Raw genomic sequence first — 13047 nt, 5'->3', positions numbered from 1 at the left:
GGAGTTGGACCTACCAGGAGTTCGATCTCTCGCTATGACATGTGCTGACCACCAGGGGGCAGCGTGGAACGAAGGAAGGCCCCAGCTGGCAGCCAGCAGCCGCTAGGGACCCTACCCGTGCACAAATTTCATGCACCAGGCCTCTAGTAAAAATATAAAACAAAAACAAAAACTACTCAATACTTGAAAATGCTATTTTTCAAAAATGTCTCATGGCCAATTAATGAATCATGAAATTAATTTAGAAGGTCACAACAATTTTTAAATACACTACAAAAAAAAAGATAGGTACCATTTCACAAAGTATTATGTATTCTGCACATAATAGTCATAAATAAAACTATTTCTCTGGTCCATAAACAAAAGTTTGAAAGCTCTTTTCTAAACAGCTTTTGGATTTTTAAAGTCATTTCACCATGATTACATATGAACTAACACACTGCAGTATCTAGAAAATTTTATAGTTTGTAATGTTAACATTTTGGGTTATTTTTACATTAATAAACATCAAGAATGTGGCAGATAACTGTTGAAGCTAGGTGATGATTACATGGGAATTTATTACATTACTAGAGGCCCGGTACACAAAATTCGTGCATGGGTAGGGTACCTAGGCATGGCCACCGATCAGGGCCTTCTGGCTCCCGGCCAGGGCCTCCCTTCCCTGGCTGCCGGCCGGGGCCTTCCTTCATTCTGCGCTGCCCCCTGGTGGTCAGCACCCGTCATAGTGAGTAATAGAACTCCCAGTCTCCCAATTGAACTCCCACGGGGACACTTTGCATATTAGCTTTTTATATATATACTAGAGGCCCGGTGCACAAAAATTTGTGCACTCGGGGGGGAGGGGGGGGTCCCTCAGCCCGGCCTGTGCCCTCTCGCAGTCTGGGACCCCTCGGGAGATAACGCCCTGCTGGCTTAGGCCTGCTCCCGGGTGGCAGAGGGCAGGCCCAATCCCTAGGTGCAGCCCCTGGTCGGGCTCAGAGCAGGGCCGATTGGGGAGTTGGGGCGCCGCCCCCTGTCATGCACAGAGCAGGGCGATCGGAAGGTTGTGATGCCATCCTCAGTCACGCTCAGGGTAGGGCTGATTGGGGGGTTGGGGCACCGTCCCCTGTCACACTCAAGGCAGGGTCGATGGGGAGGTTGCGGCACCACCCCCTGTCGCCCACAGAGCAGGGCCAATCAGGGGGTTGGGGCACTGCCCCCTGTCACTCACAGAGCAGGGCCCATCAGGGGGGTTGGGGCTCTGTACCCTGTCACGCACAGAGCAGGACCAATCAGGGGATTGGGGCGCTGCCCCGTCGTCACACACAGAGCAGGGGCCATCAGGGGGTTGGGGCGCCGCCACTCTCACACTCAGGGCAGGGCCGATGGGGAGGTTATGGTTCTACCCCGTCACACACAGAGCAGGGCCGATCAGGGGGTTGGGGCACCGCACCCTGTCACACACAGAGCCACAGGGCGATCAGGGGGTTTGGGCGCTGCTCCCTGTCATGCTGATCCCGGTGCCGGGAGGCCTCGTGGCTCCGCTGATCCCAGTGCTGGGAGGCACATTACCCTTTTACTATATAGGGTAGAGGCCTGGTGCACGGGTGGGTGCCGGCTGGTTTGCCCTGAAAGGTGTCCTGGATCAGGGGGGGGTCCCCACTGGGGTGCCTGGCCAGCCTGGGTGAGGGGATGATGGCTGTGTGTAGCTGGTCACACATCCTTCAGGGTGGGGGTTCCCACTGGGGTGCCTGGCCAGTCTGGATGAGGGGCTGAGGGCTGTTTTCAGGCTGGTGGGTGACTGAAGCTCCCAACCGCTCCTTTTATTCTTTTTTTTTTTTTTTTATTCTGGGCCAGCTTTAGCTTTGAGGCTTGGCTCCAGCTCTTAGGCCTCCGCTGCTGAAAGTAGGTTTCTGGCCTTTGCTTACAATGTTGCGATTCTGCTGGCTGAAGCCCAGGACTAAAGCAGGTTTCTGGGGTTTTGTTTAGATTCTATATTTGTTACATAGTTGCTTAGAGTTGCAGCTCAGAGGCCTGCAGTGGCAGGCGGGGAACGTTGGAGTCCTCCGTCACTGAAGCAAGCAAGCCTCATGTTAGTTTCAAGCTGCCTGGCTGCCGGCCGCCATCTTGGCTGGCAGTTAATTTGCATATCTCGCTGATTAGCCAATGGGAAGGGTAGCGGTCGTATGCCAATTACCATGTTTCTCTTTTATTAGATAGGATTAGATAGGCTATATTAGTGGCCCGGTGCACGAAATTTGTGCACGGGGGGGGGGGGGGGGAGGGTGTCCCTCAGCCCGGCCTGCACCCTCTCCAATCTGGGACCCCTCAGTGGATGTCTGTGGGATCGAGCCTAAACCATCAGTCGGACATTCCTCTTGCAATCCAGGACTGCTGGTTCTTAACTGCTCACCTGCCTGCCTGCCCCTAACCACTTCTGCCTGCCAGCCTGATTGCCCCTAACCGACACCATTCTGCCTTCCTTGAAACAAGAACTGCAACTATTGTCTGAAGTAGGTTTATAGGAAGTTGTACTTCAAAACATGAAAGCCTCAAAGTCAATTTTCCTTATTTCTGAAAAACAAGTTTCTACAAACTTATTAAAACAGCAAGTATTCTCTAAACCCTATACCAGCCGTGGGCAAACTATGGCCCGCGGGCCGGATCCAGTCTGTTTGAAATGAATAAAACTAAAAAAAAAAAGACCGTACCCTTTTATGTAATGATGTTTACTTTGAATTTATATTAGTTCACACAAACACTCCATCTATGCTTTTGTTCCGGCCCTCCGGTCCAGTTTAAGAACCCATTGTGGCCCTCAAGTCAAAAAGTTTGCCCACCCCTGCCCTATACCCATTAGAGGCAGTACCTAAGCTGTAAAGCCAATAATTAAAGTTGTGTAATTTTAGAACTGGAAGGGAATTTAGACATCATCTAGCCCAGTGGTTTTCAAATACCTTCAGGGAAAAAAGAGAATCAATAGCATAATAATTTATATATACAAGCACTCTTACCTGTTTTTTAGCATATGGAACATTTTGCTTTGTTATTCTATCAGAATAGGACTTGACATTTTACCTTGTATTTTATATTTAATCATTTGAAGAAAGTGAGAAATACATTTGGATATGACTAAAGCTATTGGTATAATTTAGAACTTAATGTTTTCTAATAATAGAACCTTACATAATATATAGAACACTGACACTTTTCAGATTTCACATCAACTCATTTACAATTCATAGTCAATTTTAAGCAATACTTGGGTGTAACAATAATATATACCAAGATAAACAAAGTGAAGGGAAGCATACCTAAACTGATATACTTCTGGAAAATACCATAAAGCATACCATAAGAATTAAGATTTAGAGAAAAGGCTAGTTCATAATTGTTTTCAGAAATGCAAGGAATATTAATTTAGGAATTTCCTCAGATTTAATTAAGGTTAACACTTTGGTTGCCTTGTTCAACTACAATGGAGAGATTTAGAGGTCTTTTAAAAATACAAAGGGGAAAAGAGAAACTAAGTCATAAATAGAAAGCAAACCTCCTCAAAAGATACATAAAAGCCAAAACCGGTTTGGCTCAGTGGATAGAGCGTCGGCTTGCGGACTGAAAGGTCCCAGGTTCGATTCCGGTCAGGGGCATGTACCTGGGTTGCGGGCACATCCCCAGTAGGAGATGTGCAGGAGGCAGCTGATCGATGTTTCTCTCTCATCGATGTTTCTAACTCTCTATCTCTCTCCCTTCCTCTCTGTAAAAAATCAATAAAATATATTTTAAAAAAAAAAAGATACATAAAAACACAATTAATTATTAATTAATACCACTCTGTACTTTTTTTTTTCACTTGTGGACATTTTAATGAACTTCCCTCCATGTAGCTTGAAGCTACCAGGACACAGTCCCCACCAACACCCTTAATCTTCTCCTCAGCTCTTCTGCTGAAGAATTTGGCCTTCACGATGACAGGCTGCTTTGGGAGCTTTCCCTTCCCCAGAACTTTGTAGTAGTCCGATCGCACAACATCAATGATAGGAGCAGCTCCAGTCTTGCTTTTGGCAGCCTTTACCCGTGTCTGCTCACTGACCAGGCTCCATAGTTTATCCAGGTTGACAGTTGGGCAGAAGCTCTGGTTCCTCTTTAAGTGGTAATGCCTCATATCCAACTTTCAATATTTGTTGAAGTTGATCCTGTGATGATGCAAGCCATCAGCATTACCTTGGCTCCCCGACTGCTTCCTTTGCTTGCCGATGCGGCTATGGCCCCAAAGTTTCCAGGTCTTCCTCAGTCTGGATGGCATGTCGGTGGCCAAGAGGCAAGTCACTCAGTACTTTTTAATACAAGAAACTTAACACACAATGTTTCCATCAAAGCTGACCAGTCTCCTTTAACAGATAAGACTGAGGTGTTGCCCTAACCCCGTGGTCGGCAAACTGCGGCTCGCGAGCCACATGAGGCTCTTTGGCCCCTTGAGTGTGGCTCTTCCTAAGCCTTAGGAGTACCCTAATTAAGTTAATAACAATGTACCCACCTATATAGTTTAAGTTTAAAAAATTTGGCTCTCAAAAGAAATTTCAATCGTTGTACTGTTAATATTTGGCTCTGTTGACTGAGTTTGCCGACCACTACCCTAACCGGTTTAGCTCAGTGCATAGAGTGTCAGCCTACGGACTGAAGGGTCCCAGGTTCGATTCCAGTCAAGGGCATGTACCTTGGTTGTGGGCACACTCCCAATACAGGGTGTGCAGGAAGCAACTGATCAATGTTTCTCTCTCATTGATGTTTCTAACTCTCTATCCCTCTCCTTTCCTCTCTGTAAAAAATCAATAAAATATATTTTTTTAAAAAAAGACTGAGGTGTTTTGTTTTGTTTTTGTTTTTATTTTAATTTGAACCACTACAAAAATCAGAAACAAAACAAAAAACAAGTGGTGCCTGAAGAACATTAACTATGTCTGCCACTAACTTACTGTACGCAAATGAATGTAGAAACTTAGGAAATTCTTTGAATCTTCAGTAAACCCCATTTCCACACAAACCAAACAATTAAAGGTTCTGAACGATTAGATAAAAATAATATCAACTTAGGTTGGATTAATAAATGTATATTTATATATATACAGAAGCAAACAAAAAAGAAAGTTAAGCCTACTTTTCATTTTAGATAATAGTAAGTTGAAGTTATGTACAAATTTTGGTTCCCTCTCCTAAACTGAATAAACTCTTGAAAAATAGTTATTTTACTTATAAATTTATTCAATTTTTAAAATTTAGACATCAATATCACTGTATTAATTTTTTTATATAGAATCACCACAGTTTTCACTTCATATTCAGCAATAAGTTTATGTCTATAAAATGTAACAACTTTATAATCAACCAATCAACTGCAGAGGTTTCCTGCCTTCCCAAAACTAATCCTTACCAACTAAAATTGGGAATTCTGGGGGAAAAATAATCCCACAAAACCTCACAAATTTTATAAAGCATTTATCTAAGATGGTTAAAATTAAACTCCATATTATCAATGGCATTTTAAAAAATTCATATAAAATGTTTTGTTTAAAGAGACACACTGAAAGCCAAGCCAACTGTTCACATGACGTGATTTGCACTATTATTTTAATTTTGATGTGTGAATTTGCTTCAGAGGTCCCTTGTCTCCTTAGTCTTTCTGACAGATTCTATTTTTCCAGATACTTCTTAAAAAAATAAAATTCATTCCTCATTCTTACTTCCTGCTTTTCTCCTTGCACTACTATAGCCTTTCTTCTCTTCCCCTTTCTCTTACAACTTCATTCTCCACTTCTGACCCTGTCCAGATTGTGTTCTCACTGTAAAGAACTGAATAGAATGCATCAATATATTTTTCACAGAATTCACTTCTTCTAAAATGTCTTTGCAAAACTTTATTCAAACTTTCACTGAACACCTCCTGCACATTACTTAACATAGTTATTCGTTGTTTTTCTACATACATTTGTATAGAAATCAGTACCTTATCTCCTTCCCAAATTGTATCATAAAAAAAAAAAAAAAAAACCTTTGCCTTGGCCAGGTGGCTCAGTTGGTTGGAGCGCTGTCCCCATACACCAAGAAGGTTGCAGGTTCGATTCTGGTTCAGGGCACACACCTAGGTTGTGGGTTCAATCCCCGGTCAGGGCGCTTGTGGGAGGCAGCGGATGAAAGTTTCTCTCTCACATTGATGGTTCTCCCTCTCTCTTTTTCCCTTCCTCTCACTCTCTAAAAATAAATAAAAACATATCCTCAGGTAAGGATTAAAACAAATAAATAAAAACTCACCATTATATACATCCAACAAAGTTTCAAATTTTATATATGAAACATCTTACTTTGAAAAGTACCTCAAACTAAATAAATAAAAAACCATGTCCAAAATTACAGAGTACTTTTCTAATCAAACATGGTCATCTTTGCAAGCCCAGTTAAACAATTATTTTTTTAAATAAGAATAATACAATAACATTTTGCCTTTTACTACTGTCTAAATGTATACTCCACAAAAGAAAATGTTTCACATCAAAATTGTATTAATGAGAAAAATAAAGTATTCCTTTAAGACAAAACAGTCTAATTTCTCATGAGCATTTGTACAATTCACTCAATGTCTAGCAACACAAAAACCCATCTGCATCACTAATATGAATTCAGTAACCTTGAAAAACAAAGACTAAGAGCCCACCAACAGATCCTGGTGTAGTAACATGGCCTTTCCATCCCAGACCCCTAACTAATTTCTCATGCTTGGGTGCTCCATTATGTCAGTAGTGACACTTTGGTCAGTTGCCTGAGAGACTGCAGGCTTATTACGGTCACCTTAGGAAATGCTTTATTCCAAGGCAAACTATTTCTTCTGGTCACTTAAATTTTTATTTGGATTAATTCTGTTAAGATCTATTGCTTGACATTTGACATGTCATTTGTACCAGCTGCCATAGATAACATCTATCTCCTGTTGCTCATTTCAGTTCACCCTAAGAGGAGATGAGCAATCAATAGCAAATACAGCCCCACCCATGTGGCTCAGTTGGTTGAGTGTCATCCTTGCACCAGGAAGTTGTGGTTAGATTCCCAGTTGCAGGCTCCATCCCAGTAGGGGGAGTGCAGGAGGCAGCTGATCAATGTTTCTCATCAATGCTTCTATCTTTCTCTCCCTCTCCCCTCCTCTCTCTGAAATCAAAAACATATTAAACAAACAAAAATAGCAAATACACATCTAAAAATGTATTCAGAGAAATTTGCCAAACCACTGAAGCAAACAGCACCTTACAGAAAAGAAGATTCATCTAATGTAAATACTAGCATTCTTACAAAGCACAATGTTCATAGGTATCTAGTATCACCCAAGCAAAATGGCTTCTCGAAATTTAGCTCATTAGTAGCAAAATTCATTAAACTCCTTATTTTCTCCCACTAAGTTCTGTTAATTATCCAATTTTGTATTTTCACTATGAGTATATTTTATTTTACACGCCACATTCAGTCATCGGCTAACATCTCCAACACGCTCCCTGTGTGCCCGGTACTACTATTTCTATTCTATTTCTCTTATTCACAATAATGGGAATCAAGGAAAAGACACTTAGTTCACTGAAAGTAAAAGAAAGCCTTGCAATCTCCCACACAATGAAATAAAAATGCAAACTTCCTCACCAGAATTTGAAAGTGCAATACTGCTCCTCACTTTTCTTAAAGTTACATATGCAAAAGTGCAACTCTCTGGGGCCTTCAAATAGTCCACTTAATTGCATTCAAGATGACAGCATTAACACTAAAATGTTCACTATATACATAAAAAAATAACTAATTAATAGTGCTACTTTTTAAAGTATTATAGTAGTAATAGCTAACATTTAATCAATATTGAGAGCAAGCATGTAGTATGTACAGAACTGTTATAGTACATAGAGTAATGTAGCATATGTTACATTATGGTAACATATAGTAACAAGTATTACATATAGTAAAAATATACTTCCTGCTGAGACTATATACCAGGCAGAAATCTAAGTGTTTGATGGCCATTATCTCATTTAATCCTCACACCATCCCTATGAGATTGACATTATTATAAATATTAAAAATATTACATTTTACAGATAAAACTGAAGCTTGGAAGTATTAAGCACCTTATTCAAGGTCACTTAACTACAGAGGGTTGGGACTCAAATTCAGGTATATCAGGATCCAAAGACTATGCTCTTGACTGCCATATAATAATGCTTGGCTTACATTCATTCAATTTTAATTTTAAAGCTCTTGGCAAGTCTAAACAGGAGGGTTACTTTTTAGGACAAACTTCTTCCTTTAAAATGAACTACATTTATCTTATTACATACAAAAATCAACTTTAAAGATTTTACTTAAAACTGTCATCCTACAAGTTTAAATATTTGGACGGGAAACAAAATCTGAATGAAAGCCTTGAATCTCTATGGTAATGGGTCACAGCTGGAAGAGACCTTGAGGGTCATCTAGTCCAAATTCTTCATTTTAGGAATGAAACAGAGACCTTTTGAAAAACATCTATATTCAATTTAAACTACCACATACCCAATCCAGAAACATGTAGATTTGGGTGTTTTTTTTTAAGTCAACATTTTAAATAGATACTCTAACATTTCAACATCATAAAGACCATGATATCCATTTCCGAAGCACTGTAAGAAAATACAAACTCACAGACTCCTCCACCTCTGGAGTCACTGCCACTGCCTTGCTTCTCTAACAGGTCTGAGATCTGAGCACACAGCCAACCGCATCAGAGAAGATGAGGAAATCAAGAGTCCAGAGAATTAAATAACTTGCCCATGATCACACCACTAAAGAATAAAGGGACACGGACAACAGGGGGGTGAGGGCATGAGTGGGGGGATGGAGGGTAACGTGGGGATAAGGACACATATGTAATAACTTAATCAATAAAAAAACTAAAAAAAATTTTAAAAATAGAATAAAGGGACTGGGATCTAACCATCTAACCCCAGAGGAGCCTGTGTGGTACAGAGCATACACCATCAGCCGCCATTGAGTGTATCAAATGAAATAAGGCTGACAAAGTTCTAGTAGAGTTCCAATCACATGTGCATTGTACGTATCAATGTTTGCTTTAACAGAAGAGGATCCTGTTCAAGCTGAGAAATACACTCCACTGCAGAGCTCTGGAGGAATATGAGAAAGGAATCTGCTGTCAGAACAGACAGTGCAGTAGATCACCCTCACATCTACAAACATTCTCTATTTCTTTTCACCAGGGAGTTCAGTTTCACCCTTCCACATCTGATTGTTTTTCAGAACCAATCCCTTCCAGCAAGAGACTACTTGCTTCAGTTAGTTCTCACAACCCTAGTATCACTGAGCACAAAGTAAATGCTTCTGGAACTCTAAACAAAAACATCTCAAGAATGACAGTTTTGAAAAGTCTGATAAATATATTCTAATTTTTTAATTAAAATTAAAAAAAAAAAAGAAAATACAAACTCCATGACATGAGGTCACTCTATTACAGGGCTATTACCAATTGAAAGTTTGAATCTTACTAAGTTATAGAAAGTTATTTTTTTAAAAAGCATCCTTACCTATGTGGATTCAAACTCAAATAATAGTCATTTCTTCATTAATTAAATTTATATTCCTTTGGGTCAACTACAAACGCAGCTTCACTTTACTAGTCTTGTCATGTAACTGAACTTAAGCTCGTTTCAAGAAAAAGGCTGCACTATGCCGTATTTAGAACACATATCACTGAGAACAGCCAGATAAGTCTGAAGGCCTATCCAAAAACCTTGCTTTAGTTGCTAAGAAACTACAATTCTGCTATATTATCAGTCATTGAAAGATGCTATGCTAGCAGAGATTAAAGATGTTAATGTTAAGATCAAGGATATTTCATCTATGGTGCCAAATGAAACCATGCTATTACCACAAGTCAAATAAATAAAATTAGTATTGGGCTTCTTTAAGTCATATTGTTAACACACAACTAAAAACTGGTAAGACAAATCAGTCTAACTCTATGCTGCCTTCCACAGTGACTTCATCTTTGGGGAAAAACAGGAAAATACCCAATATACTTAACACATTCAATGCTATAGACAGAAAATGATTCCTTCCTGATCCCTGCAGTGATAATTCAAGGCCATCAAGAATACATAGGATTTGAACTGTACAATTTGGTACAACAAACACTTAAAATTAATCCATGATGTTTTTTCAATCCTTTACTAGATAAATTTTCACTGTAATCTTAAGCATTTTAAGACTGCATTCTCCTTAGAATGCTTAACTCCATTGGCTCTATCACTGTTTTGTTTTTTTTTAATGAAAGTCATTTAAATTTCAGCTATTCCAACAAGAGTAATCTAGCCTAACAACAAAGAAGCACTGAAGGATTAGCAAAAATAATGTCTAGTTCACTCTCCACTACTGACTTCTCATAAATTCTTTCCTATAAAAATATTTTTAAATCTCTTAAAGGTTGTTTCCACAAGAGCAGAAACCTGTTCACAATGCCTCTGAAATACCAATTCAGCAGCTGAATTGTCACACACACCTTCAACAATCAGAATCTTTTCTGTCCAGAATAGATCCCATATCACCATGATTCCCCATTTCTCCATATTCTCTAAAGAACTTCAGCTTAAAACCAATTCTCTCGTTTGCACTATACTCTACAGTACACACATCCCAAGTAATACTTTTATGTTCTCAGAAATAATCTTTCTTCTATCTTGAAACTTTTAGATATTAAAACCCACGTCTTCCATCTCCTTCTCTCCAGTAACTGTCCTCAATCCCACTGCAGTCCCAGCTATGTGCCCCTGCCTTCCCAAGGCCCACTCACTACCATAGGCGCTGCCACACTCAGCTGCTCCCTTCCTTAATATATCCCCCACAGCAAACCAGCAGTACACCGCCGGCTCCCTGCATCTTACTCCCTCCCCTTATTTTCTGTCCTCACCCACCTCCACGTCTATGCCCAGGCACCCTCATTTCCCTAATAAATATTCCCCCTACCTCAGTTACAACCCTTCTTCCCCGTCCTTTGCTGTTTTCCTCTCCTTATTTAGAAACTCCTTTTTGCTCTCCCAACCACTATCCTAGAATGCCCAACACTCAACCCTCCCCAGCAAACCCAGCCTTCTTGCCCATCTCCTTTCGAGCCACGCAGCGCTTTCCAGATCCCCTACTGCAGTCAACCCACCCCCTCAGCTTTCCACCCACCTTCCCTCCACCTCCACATCCACGGCTCCCAGATTTTCCATCCCCTCCTTAGGACTCGAGCATTCTGCTCAGTTTTCTCCTGGACGCCCTTTCCCCCAACGCCTCCGTTTTTCAAACATGTCACCTGTCTTACGGGGCCCAGCAGAACGCTACGAGCCCCTACGCCCCAGACCCCCACTCTCCTGCAGATCACGCCTACACCACTCGCCCTCTCCTCCTTAAACACAAATGCCACCTTTATTTTTTTTTTAATTTTTTATTGATTTTAGAGAGACGAAGGGAGAGGGAGAGAGAGAAACATCGATGTGAAAGAGAAACATAGGGTCCCAGGACCGAATCCACAACCGGGGATGAGCCCTGACAGGGAATCCAACAGGCAACCTTTTGATGCACAGGCCAACGCTCAACCAACTGAGCCACACGGCCCGGGCTCCCGTCCGCCTTCATTAAAAGCTGCGTCCCCTCCTCGTCCGCCCCCGCTACTCCAGCTCCCCACGTCGGCTTCCTGGGTGTTCCCTCCCCGCTTCGGAGCGACGAGCCCCACGACGTGGCGCCTCTAAGCCAGCAGTATCCTCGGGCTCCGATCGACGCCCCCAAGTCTCGGACAGGCTCCCGTTCTCACTCCGCGCCGCCAACTCCCGACCGCCTCTTCTCCCCGCGGTTCCGCAGCCCCTCAGACTCTCCCACCCGCTCCTTCCCCGTGGCTCCGGCACCACCTCAGGCCTGGCCGCCCCGGCGCCCCGCTTACCGTTCTGAGCGGCGCCTGGCCCTGGGAGGAGGGAGCCAGAGACCAGCAGCAGCGAGATGACCAGAGCGCTGGGGAGCGTCGAGCCCGACATCCTCACTGCAGAAAACCCAAGAGCAAAAAGGCCGGGGCCGGAGCCCGGGCCGGGGCCGGGGAAGGGAGGGGAGGGAGGGAGGGGGCGGGCGGCTGAGCGAGGGAGTGAGTGAGGGGAGTAGCGGCGGCTCCGCTCCGTCCTTCGCCGTCCTGCTCCTACCGCCGCAGCGCCCAAGCCTCGCGAGACCTTCGCTCCGGGTCGTGGGTGGCTGAGGAGTGATAGCAGCAAGACTCGCGAGAAGAGGCGGCCTGAACTAGTGTTCCCGCCCCTCGGACTTGCTCGCTTGCCCCTACTGGGGCTGATTGGCCAAGCTCGATGTAGGTCACGTGCCAAGGCGCTTCTGGCCACGTGATGGAGCGAGGCGGGGTTCCTCCAGCTCTCTTGGCGGGTTAGGGCGGGGGCAGACAAGTCGGCGTTTATCCCTGGGTGAAATGCGAGCGCCCGTAAATAAGAGGAAGCTTTAGGAGCCTACTGTATTTTCTCCACCCATCCTGCCTTTCAGTTGTTGGAGCTCTTGGCTGCGGTATTTGATGCACCACTGTTTCTTTTACGCCTTTTTTCATTGTCCACATGGAAGTCCTGCGGTTGGTTCCTTCTGGACTTTGATCCTAGACCCGCCTCCCCCTCCCCCCCGCCCTTCTGGCATCTAGCTCCAACCTCCCTCTTAAGCCTACTGTTTTAACTTTCCTGGAGAGGTGATACACTCCCGTGCTCGGTGGTACTTTGAGCTTTCCTGCCTGTACACCTGCTCCCTCTGCCTGAAATGTCCTCCTTTCCTCGCCCTTCTATTTTCCCCTCCCCCATTTTGGCCTTGTTATAGCTTCATCAAAATCTCAGGGCCTAAAGTTTAGCATTATTGCTAGACACTAAGTTCTACAAGGAAGTCATCATAAGGATCTTCAGAAGCAGCGAACATTTATTGAGTATCTGTTGCGTACCAGGTTCTCACACCTGCTGTGAAACCCAAATGAAGACA

General features: G+C 43.0%; 1 protein-coding gene and 1 pseudogene across 3 annotated transcripts in view; both read right to left on the bottom strand.

Annotated features, from left to right (window-relative positions):
• Positions 1-12259, bottom strand: part of NPTN (neuroplastin) — a 91553-nt gene extending 79294 nt beyond the window's left edge. Inside the window, exon 1 of one of the 2 annotated variants that reach the window (XM_081084905.1) lies at positions 11981-12259. In XM_081084905.1, the coding sequence (XP_080941031.1) occupies positions 11981-12071 (91 nt within the window). In that variant the 5' untranslated portion in view covers positions 12072-12259. The remainder of the gene's footprint in view (positions 1-11980) is intronic. The other variant, XM_081084906.1, reaches the window with a different exon arrangement.
• LOC308528203 (large ribosomal subunit protein uL15-like) lies at positions 3806-4288 on the bottom strand (annotated as a pseudogene). The gene has a single exon. The product of its transcript is annotated as a large ribosomal subunit protein uL15-like (transcript).
• Positions 12260-13047: the final 788 nt, after the last annotated feature.

The sequence above is a fragment of the Myotis nattereri genome (assembly GCF_964212035.1).
Source record: "Myotis nattereri genome assembly, chromosome: 1".
NCBI lineage: Eukaryota > Metazoa > Chordata > Mammalia > Chiroptera > Vespertilionidae > Myotis > Myotis nattereri.
The sequence above is the reverse complement of the archived record's forward strand: the minus strand, read 5'-3'. Positions and strand labels throughout refer to the sequence as shown.